Below are 11,641 nucleotides of genomic sequence, written 5' to 3' on the forward strand. Positions count from 1 at the left end.
GAAAAAAAACATCAATTCAATATTTGCCCAGAATTTCTGATCTCTACAAAAGAGAACCATAGACGCTACCTGGGTGACAGATAAACTCAACATGTTTAGTTTGACTCCTTTAGCTGCTAAATTCGGTAATATTCACAGTGGTTTGTTTTATGCATCTACTGTACTATCTTGTTCTCCTCCCTGAACCGTCACGAAATGTCCAGTATTTTAATAGCATGTCGACACAAACCATACAGTGAACAGTCAGGGTTGTTTTTGACGAAAAGAGATCTTGGATCAAGTCCAGACTAGAATTCATTTGTCAACAATAACAATGGTCATTTATGTTCACATTGGTATGTTGCTAAATACAGCATTTGGTGTCTATGTAGTGATAGAATAACAAACAAATGCTGATACACAGAGATGAACATTGAACAAATGCTAAAAATTACAGCAAATGTCTTTTTAAGGTTGGGTTTACATTGTAGCTTGTAAAGCAGTTGAAAGTTGTGTGATAAAGAAGTGTTAATTTATGCAAATGTTGCAAATCACCCGATTTCTTGGCTTCTTTTTCCTCCCAATTTGAAAATTTCCAAAGAATTTAACTCCACTCCGGCTGGGTCAAATTTACTGAAATTTTCACATTATGTTTTTTAAATGCTATGTAACAAAACAACTATCAATTGGTTTTGTTCGGCAATAAAGCTCTTACATTTTTAATAAGAGGCATTTTAATTTTGCTGATCATGATTTGAATCAATTATTAGAGTGTCAGTCTTTAAAACCCCTACAATTTTAAATGAGGATGGATAATGCCAAATAAAATAGCTGTTTTTTACTACATATACTCTCCTTTCAAGTGAAATATTACATTTCAGAAAACTGTCTAGTTTATGACTTAATTTTTATCATTAATACCAAAATTGAGGTTTTTTACCCTAAATATACACCCACTTCATCCTTTGAGTACACTACTGCTACCATACTAAACTTTAGATTCTCTACTTTTGAAAATATATGGTATGAGGGGGTTTCCTTGTCATCTTTGATGAGAAATATAGCTTTGAAAAAAACTGTGAGCATTCAGAAAGTAGCATACATTAATATTATGGTGTCAGAAGTTTCAACCATGTTTTTACAATGGTGTTCTGTGTATTGAAAAATTTTCTACAGTTGAAGAAGTTCTACAAATTCAACACTTCAAATCAAAGCCATCAGCAACTGAGATGGTCAAAACATACCATCTGTCTAACATGTAAATTGTCTTTGTCATGGTCATTCATAAAAACAAATATCCTTTCGTTGCCCAAAGCAGATGAAACTTGTTCCCTTTCCTTAAAAATATTATGTATTACTGTCAAAAATATATGGTGAAAAATTTACAAAAGGGTTGATATTCCAATAATCCTGTATGTGCATCCAGAAGATCATGTGGCACTGCATCAATGCTATGGTGTCGGATTGTTGAAATATTGTGTACACAAGAAATTTGCTGTAGTCCAAGAAGTGATCTCAGTGTGTATGAGGCTAGGAGAAATGTGGATAGGCTTACACATTGTGTATAGATGCTAATACTTTTGTGTCCCATTCATTCTGATATGTATAATTAAATATTTCTCAGTGGCGGCTGGCAGAAAAGGCAAAAAAACAAATTAGCATGTATTGTTTCGTGTCATCTGAAAACATGCGCATCATGACTATTTTAAAATTAAAGTTTGTTAAAAAAATTTGAAAATATGAATGCTCTGTCAATTTTGAAAAATACTGCTGACAAAATGTGAACTTTGACTTACACAGGGTTATCTGCATTTTAATATGAACATTGGATTGTTAATGGAATGAGCAGAATAACATGTGAATTCATGTTTTTGATAAGGTGTTTTGTTCAAGAAATGTTCTAAAATATTCCTCAGCATTGTTGCTTTCAGTGGCAGCTACTTGGTTTTATGACAACTAAATTAGAAAAAAAGAGAAAAGTAAAAACAAGTTGGCTTTCACCAATTTTAATTCCTAATTTTAAAACTTTCACCGTGAGTCTGCAAATATTCAGCATCATCAAATGAAAATGTATGCTGAACTTGTGCATGTACATCTCACTTTCCAGAAATATCTGGATATCTGCAAATGATGTATCATTAAACTTCAAGATATATATCACTTTGCCAATTATCTGCTCCTCTGATTTTCTGTTCACCATTTCTAACTGACATCTTTGCTTGTCTTTGTGTGCATCATATGTATCAGTGAGACATAACGAAAAAAGTATTCATATTTAGTAATTAACTTTTCTTCAGAAATTTACAACCAGATATGTTTATTGCTACCCTTTCCAAAAGTGTGCAACTTGCAGTCCCTGCAAATCATTCTTTTTATAGTCACATACCCTGAAATGATTTGTTATATCATCGATTAAATGTCCACTACAGTTCCTGCAACTTTTAGACTGGATATGTCTATAGTGTATGAGCATGCATGTATATATTAGGGGGGGGCCATGGAAAAAAAACAGCAAAGATGAGGGGGGGCCATAGATTTTTTCTATAATTACTAGGGGGGGGGGCCATGGAAAAAAATCACCCAGAAAAATAGAAAATCCTCCACCCCCCCTGGAAGTAAATTCTGAATCGTCCCTTAGCAGTGGTGCTGTACGCGATTCGGACATAACCGCTTGTCTGTGTCAGCATAATTTTGGCAGAATTTTCGTAATTTATTTTATATGTAAGTAAAATACTTACATATACGTTTTCATGTATATGTATACTATATATTTAGAGAATCTTTAGGACAATGCTAGCGTGAAACGGCGGCAATAGCGTTATATATTTCTGACGGGCGTCAACGTCCATGAGACAGCGTGTCGCTGCCGTAGTGGGCTCATGAATAATTCATTAGGACGACTACGCGTGAAACAAATTGGCTGCCAAAAAACCCGTAGTGTGTAGGCAAAGTGTGACGGGGTCGAAGTGACTTGGGTACCTGGGGCCGACCAAAACCAGTGTGAATTACTGGGGTCAAAGCGGACAGCGGCCGGGATGACGTGTTCCCCAAGCGAGCTACCTTCAGAAGTCTGTTTCATCGCAAAAAAACGTCAACTTTTAAACCCGTCATTTATTTACTGATGTTATTCTCAGCATCACAAACATATACGCCTCTGCTATGTATCACAGCAAATAGTTATATTTGAGCGCCCCGTAAATGGGATCCTCGTTTTTTTGCGAACCCGGAAGTGTGTCTGTGCTCAATGCATTTCCTACCCATAGCGAGGGAAACTGCCCGCGTTCCCATGCTCCCATGAACCCTTTTTCAATGCCAGTGCAACGCCATCTGTGCAAAATTTGTGGTGGTATGCTCCCGTGTGATGGAAAACCTCTCTTATTCTAACAATGACGTAGTTGACTTTGGACTTCGATTTCGTAAATGTGATGTCCATGCAGTGAGTTTGGGTTGGCGCGCTTATAATGCAATCTTCGCCCGCCTGCGGTCCGATATCCCGCATTTATTAGCGATATTTATCTGTTTTGACTTGACCAAAGTTGGCAAAACTTGCTATGTACATTAGAGATACTATGATACAAGATTATTGAAAGTCATTTGACATTTTTTTCAGCCAATTCCCAATATGCATATTTAATGAACCTTCAAAATTAGGGATATATACTGGCATTTACTTGATAAAATTTGGCGAAACATGCTGTGTACATTGATCATTATACCAGGTTATAACAGTATTGAAAGTCATTTTGCATTTTCATGTCAGCTAATTCATAATTTGCATAAATAGCTAACAAGCTTTCACGGTTTGGCATACAGAGCTTGAAGGACTTGACCAAAGGTAATTACACATGCTATATTGTGATACAATGACAGTACTCAAAGAAATTAGTTATTTTTATTTCAGCTAATTACATATTTGAATACTTAATGACCTTTAGAATTGATCTGTGGTGAAATTCATTGTGTTGATCATAACTCTTTAAATGTAGCAAAGCTATAGCAAAGGTTCAAACTTGCACATAAATGCAATATATAATGAAACACGTGAGCATTTTCAGTTCATATCTGGTACCAAATCTTACTAGTCAATCTCATATTTGTATATTACAAATGGTAGAACATTACCAAATTGTAATGCACAAAGTATCACAGCGATCAAATTTGAAAAAAAATAATTTTATTTATCAAAGGACTATTTGCATTCTACTAGTGACACCCTCAAAACGATATTTCATTCATTACTGATCAACCTGTTATGTAACGCATCATTTTCCATGTTGCTTTTGCGTCTTTTGCAATGTTCTATATTAGAAGATACACAACTATATATTTGCATGTATGCTTAAATGCAGTGTTTAAATTTACAAGCTTTATGGTAAAGCTCAAGCACCATGAATTACTGATGAACAGCATATAATGGGCTAAAGACGACAACTATTGCAACAGTCCACATGAGATTGCAGTTACATGTAGAACAAATGTGTTAGAATTGTCAGTACATTGTATCAATGCAAAAGGAGCTCAATGAATCATAAAATTAGGTACACTTACATTTCTATCTCTGTGTGTACATGTTTTATACGTTCACTATATAACTAGATATTGACTCTAAGACTAATGCTAATTTTGTTTCCTTTGGCCAACTCTATTATAATTTTGTAGCAATTTGTAATATGTGGTGCCTGAGCTGCAGCGCATTGTAATAGAAGATGCACTGAACCATGCACACAATTATTCATAAAACCAGTCACATAAACTTCAAAAGAAATATTGTAAGAAAGTCCAAAAGAAAACTTACATAGTGAGCAGAGTAGAGTAGAGCAGAACTGTGATCTTTAGGGAATAACTTTTTGTTTTAGTTCAAATTCTGTTTCTTAGGAAGCCTTTGCCAATTGCTTTGCAAATGATTGGGTTCTCTGAATGAATCTACAGAAATTATATGAAAATCATTCAAACATTAACCAGCAATGATTTTTTTTAAGAAACTCTAAGAAAATATGGCTTATTACTTTGCCTACTCGTTTATTTGTATATTTCAATATGGTAACCTGACATGTATACACAGCTATGACAATATTATTAATTTTAATACACAATGAGATACAGTATGGCCTGTTTTGTACCAATCTCTACAATAACTTTTAGCATGTTTGGTGTAAAGTATTGTTTATGGTCTACAAGAACTTTGAAATCCATGTGTAATATTGGTCAACTAGAATATTAACATTAGTTAACTGGCACTCTTTTTCTTTGAATGATTCTACAGAAATTATCCGAAAATCATTCAAACATTAACTAGCAATGAGGTATTTTAAAGAAACTCTAAGAAAATACAGCTTATTACTTTACCTACTCTTTTATTTGTATATTTCAATATGGTAACCTGACATGAACACACAGCTATGACAATATTATTACTTTTAATACACACTGACATACAGTATGGCCTGTATTGTATCAAGCTCTATTACAATACTTCATGTCAAACATGCTAAAAGTTATCTTTTATGGTTTACAAGAACTTTGAAATCTATTTTACACCCAGTGTAATATTGGTTAGCTAAAATATTGTCATTAGTTCACTGGCACTATTTTCCTTTGAATGTTTACATGTGAAGTACCAGAAAGTCACAATTTGCACATTTCAAACTCTATGGCATATTTCTAGACAACCTCATTTAGTTGTAAAATGTACAAAACATTGAAAGGGTTCTTTTTTAAGATAATCATTTTTGTAAACAATCATGTTGCTGGGATGCAGCCATATTTGTTGTGTTATTGTTGGATCATTGAGTTTGCAAGATCTCACAACAGTGCTAGCATTTGTTTATGTTGTCGAATTGTTCTTCGTTTTTGGTAAAAACGTTCTTTCCATAGAATCAATTGCCAGTCTGAGAATACTTTGAAACTTTTAGTTCCCTAGAGATACTGTTCAAAATAATAATATAATAATTAATATATAGGCTAGCATTATTTTGATAATATTGTTGTCATTTTGTCAAAAATATAGTTTCATGTACTGCACTACTAATGTCTGGCATAATTTTTGTGGAAAATCTTTCAGATGTCACTAGCCAAATAATTGAAATTTTTCGTTTTGGTTTCCATAATGATGTTACTTGTAGATACCATTCTGAAATATGGCACATTTTGCAATACTTTATATTTTCTTTTATAGCAATATTTTTTTACTGAGAGTACAAGTACTGATATTATAATTTTAGAAGCTCTCAATATGCTGTGTTGGTGTCAATATTATGCTAAGTTTATTAGTGAACAATGGTAAAGATAATTTTAAAAGTTCATCACAGATTAAGATAAGATCTAAAAGAATACATGAATCTATCATTTTATCATAATAAATGCACAGCAGCCAACTGTACTAGATTTTCCCTTCTTAAGATCAACTGCAAGTTAGAATTTCAAAGCATGTGGCTCTGGACGGAAAATTTAAAGAGGTTTTTGACTTACTGATGACCATATTAGATCACAAAACAAAACTGACATACAGTTGTATGCCTTGGCAAAGGGGTAAAATGAGAATCAAGACCAGGAACATAAGACACCGCTATCTTGTGATAGAAGTCTAAAGTGATATTGCTTTGATACAACCAACAACTTGTGAGTCCATGCATATATTTAACACTAAGATGCAGATTAACATAAAAGCATATACAAAACGCTTAACCAGTGATATTTTAAGATATTTTCCATTCAGACTAAATAACTGCCTATCTTAAAATACAGTGGTTTCTTTCCAAAGACAATAGAAATGAAAATTGTGCGGTTATCGCCACTGCACAGCCATTGACTGAGAGAGACAATATTTTATCCAAAACAAATAACAGAAAAATGACAAAAATTGCGATAGTTCATGTGGTACTTCAACTTTAATTATTTGGATATTGTAAATCATACTCTTTTTGAGACCTTGGGTAAGGTTATCTCAATTGGTTGCAGCATATTTGAAAAATACATCCTAAAGGTTGGCATGTATACAAATAGGCAAACAGTGGAAGTGCCATATATCTCTTTCTGCTTGAAGAGATAGTTACACTTACCTTTGTAAGAGCTTCTATGTTTGCCTTAGCACCAATAAGAGTCTCTACAACATCTTTGTGGCCAAACTGGGCAGCCACGTGCAGGGCAGTGGCCTCATTCTGAAGAGTGAAATATGAAAACATTGAAGTACAGGTATTTGTATCAATAGCAATGGTAATAAATTCAGAAGCCATCAACAATAAAGATCACTGTTATAATTGGTAGACCTGATGGACAAAAATTCTCACAAATCAAATTATGTAGCATGATTATATAGGAACTAGTCTTTTTTGAACTCTTTATAAAATGTAATGTTACTTGAGTAGGCACAATCCCCTGTGCATTGAATGATATTCTGTTGCATTGTGATTATTTTCTATTCAAGAATATTTATATCTTTAAAAAAAAATTGTAAAAGTAAACAAAGATACAAAGCAACTCATTGCCCTTTGCCCACAAAAAATAGCCTACAAACATTTTCTTGATGAGTCAAGAGAGATAGCAAAAAAAACACATTATGATGGATCAAGATGGCAAACAAGTGTATTTTGTTGAGGTAGTGTCTTCATAAGCGTTTTGTCAGTATGGTATAGTACAAAAAAATAGAGTCAAGGATACTTTATCTTTCATATATGGTGATTACTTTAGTTAGCATTGCTATGCACTTTGCTAGTATCAAACATTTAACTTTGGAACAAACAATTATCAGATTGAACCATTTCACCAATGTTTTATCTTGGTGGTGGGTGGGAAGCTGACAGTATGTTTACTGTTCTACACAGAATGTTCATAATCTGTCATCATTTGAATGATGGAAAAATGAAGTTCAGCCTATGATTAATTATAATTGTTTTCTTTTCATCAATATTATTCATTACCCATGTTAGATTGGACTTTGCTTTCTGAATGATATCATCAGAACCAAACAAAAGTACTTTGAATGTTTTACTTTTTTTTAACCATTTGACAGGTGTAATTTTTTCCCTCCAAAATTTTAGTGCAACATTTTACCACTTTTTGTGATTTTTTCTGTAATTTTAGGATAATATTAGACCAAACGGACCTCACTTTTTATTGGCTACAGTTTTGGATCAAAATTTTGTAAATCTGAACAAAAATTCATTGGTTATATTTTATCAAGGTGGCAGAAATTGACATTGTAGCTCAAAGGGTGATATTATCAAAAAAACAACACCATATAAGTAGGCAATGTTACAGTTTTGAAAATATTATTAGGCATTTTTGTTGAACTCTAGGAAAGCACTCCTCATAGTTTAGCCAGCTTTCTATTTTCATATTTAAAAATAGTGACAAAGTGTGTTTTAATTGTCTTGCCTTTTAAGTAGTCTGTCTGTCTGTTTGTATGGAAATGAAAATTATAAAAATTAGGAGAAAATAAAGTTGTTTTGAGAGTATTTTAGGCTTTGATATACAATTCCAAGAAAACACTCCTAAAAGCATTGCCTTCTCTAAATTTGAGTGTTTTACAATGATGAGTTTAGATGTACATGATACATGATACAGTTAACGCTGCATTTGAAGGTAAAACCGTCAACATTCACTTACAAATCTAAGCGTACTAGGGAATACGTCCAACTCCACTTACACACACTTGCCATGCTTAAACATATTTGTTTATAACCAAATGTCCCCTTAGGCAATTGTTCAAGTTTTAATGTTAACTAAGTCACTTGACAAATTATTTAGTCTCCTACTCAATAAACCCACTGTTACTGCATATGAGAACAACAATGTTAATGCGGCTAGTTTTCAATCGGATTCGAACCCACAACATACGGCATCAGTCGCCTAGCTGATATCATACTCTAATTAGGCAAAAGTCAAATTGTTCGAGCACAATTATTTCAAATCAAACATTCAGCTATTTTTACTATGACTATCTTTAATTTATCAGATTAAGCAACTGTCTCAATGACCAACGTTTGAAAGCTATTTGTGCCTCCACGCACACACAGGGAAGATGATGATTTTTCTGAATTGAAATAAATGATAGAAATAGCAAATTTTAGATTTTTTTTGATTTGACTGAATTTTGTTAACATTTTAATGGTTAACAGTCAATAAACTGTAGACTTGATCTCAGTGTGTGCCTTGCCAATGATACAAGTGGCTATAGCAGTCCCCACGTTGTTTACAAAATGATAATCGTAGGATGTTACAAGTTGTTGACCTTGCAACATATCTTTAATGTGGGAACCTGATAGCTTTTCAAGGACAAATCAGCATAAATCAGTTTTCTTCCTACCAATTTTTCAGCAACTCTTGCTCTATTCAGCCAAAATAAGTGAGCAAACTTTATACTTATATGTCAACTATAACTCACATAATTTGATTAGATATTGGAGCTGACTATTAAAAGTATTGATATGTGAATATTGTTTTAATCACAGCAATTTCATTTACCTAAAATATTGGAATTTAGGCATCTAGACTAGACCTATTCTTCTTATTTTTGAACTTCGATGCTATGCATTGCATATTCAACAAACTAATTTTAAGTGGTAGAGAATGCTTCCTCATTTTACTGGTGTCATAAGATTTAAGCTTTTTGCTCACGGGTCAGTCACAATCAGGGTGCGCTAGAGTGTGTCACTTAGGTCAAAATTTCAAGTTCATGATAACTGTCCAGTTAAATAATATGTTGAAAGGTTATGGTATGGGGCATATCTTCCTAAAATTTGGTGAAGCAAACTTCATTAGTTTTACCACAGTGCACATTGTTTTATATGGTCGACGCAGTGTCACGGACGCTACAGAAATGTTGTACATGAAACACAAATGTCATAATAAAATTTTAAACAATGATTTGTTAATGCTTTCTAATGTTATTACAATATAAAAGATGCATATTGGCATTAAAATAAGCTATACTTGGTATGATTTCCTTAATTTTTCCATGAATAAACACAACCTCAAGTTTAGTGAGAAATACAACAATATTGATCATATTTTATTAATAGGACTTTCAACTTCTCTATGTCCTTCCGCTGGTATGCTGTACTTAAAAGTTTTATTGTCATGAATTTACCATGCTATAGCAACAATATTAACACCATTCAGTGTAATCTAAATGAACTTCTTTCTTAATGTTTTCTGTTTAGTATGACATGTAATCTTGTCACGGACGCTACCAAAATCAAACTTGAAAGTTAGGTCAATTTGAAATATAAAAAGCAATCAACAATCTGGTTTTTTCTTTCTCTTTTCTCCAAAACCTTTCTCTATCAAACATTTAAATTGTGAAAATTGTGTCAAAACATTGACAATTTCTTTAAATTGAACAAGAAAGCTATAGCAACTACTGCAAAAATCAGTTGGAGTACGTGAAAATGTCTATACCAAATAAACTTTCAATACGTCAAAAAACACAGAAGTTAACATTACTTGTACCTTACTTAAAGTGTAAAAACCAAGATAAAACTAGACACCAAGATCAGGCTAGAGGGACAGGTTGTTAAACTTTGACCTGTGGTACCACAATAAAATTTGCTACAATGTATCTGACACACCACCCAAGAAATCCAAATGGCTTGCAGCTGTTCTAACACCTGTCAGGATGGGACGCACACACACCTAGGTGAGGCTGGAGATCAGAGACGTAGTCTGCCAACCTTTGACCTCTGTTCTATAATATATCTGTACTCTCTGACGAGCGTAAAGTTGGCGTCATACTCATCCTCATCCTCAGCCTCAGAGGTCACACGAAAATGAGGATGAGGATGACGCTACAGCGTCAGCTCCACCAGCGTCAGATCTGATTATTCTCGAATGCATCTGATGGAATGATATTGTAAAACGACTTTAAAAATGTGCTCCAAGTTTCATATCACTGTAAATGTTAATTAAAACACAGTGGGATTTGCATTTCATAATATTTAGTTACCTCTCCTCTCAATATCCGTTTCTCACGTTGTAGCCCTTAATTTCCTTAAAGTTCAAAGGTTTTATGTTTAATACATTGACTTTTCAGGCCTCAAGTCATAGTTATACAAGTTAATTGTTTTATATGTCCTTTGAATAATTAGGGCTTTCATATCACCTCTCATGGTGGCAATTTTACACATTTCGGACCATGTATACCTTTTTTGTACCAATTTTGGAAAATCTTAACGCAAGAGTTAAGATGATACCAACAAACACATCCGATGATCCATGGACTGAAAATTACGAACATTTCCAAAAAACTAGTCCATATGAGATATTCTAACAATAAAATATTACCTGCGAACCAGTTTTAGGATTCAAAAGAAAGTTGAGAAAGAATGGAGTTGTTATTTTCTTAAGTTATTGGCGAATTTTATCATTTATCCATCATCGGGTAGAGTATCCTCCGCAATCTTTGGATACGACGCTGAAGCTGATGCTGAGTAGCGTCATTTTAGCGTCAGCTAGAAAGGTCACCTGAGGATGAGGATGAGGATGAGGATGACGCCAACTTTACGTTCGTACTCTACGTCTTCATAATATGTGACAGTGGTGGAGACAGGGTTAACACAAATGTATATCATACCCCCTTGATTTTTTAAAATTCAAAATGTGATAACAAAACAATAAAATGTGGTTGTTATTTCACATTTAGATTGGCTTATAATCTGAAAAACAA

At 33.5% G+C, this 11,641-nt stretch overlaps 1 protein-coding gene across 1 annotated transcript in view; it reads right to left on the reverse strand.

Annotated features, from left to right (window-relative positions):
- Positions 1–11,415, reverse strand: part of LOC139128401 (receptor-interacting serine/threonine-protein kinase 4-like) — a 50,811-nt gene extending 39,396 nt beyond the window's left edge. Inside the window, exons 1-2 of the mRNA XM_070694177.1 lie at positions 11,386–11,415; positions 7,038–7,136 (exon numbers count right to left, since the gene is read on the reverse strand). Of these exons, the coding sequence (XP_070550278.1) occupies positions 7,038–7,136; positions 11,386–11,415 (129 nt within the window). The remainder of the gene's footprint in view (positions 1–7,037; positions 7,137–11,385) is intronic.
- Positions 11,416–11,641: the final 226 nt, after the last annotated feature.

This window comes from Ptychodera flava, unplaced genomic scaffold, assembly GCF_041260155.1.
Source record: "Ptychodera flava strain L36383 unplaced genomic scaffold, AS_Pfla_20210202 Scaffold_52__1_contigs__length_894533_pilon, whole genome shotgun sequence".
Classification (NCBI taxonomy): domain Eukaryota; kingdom Metazoa; phylum Hemichordata; class Enteropneusta; family Ptychoderidae; genus Ptychodera; species Ptychodera flava.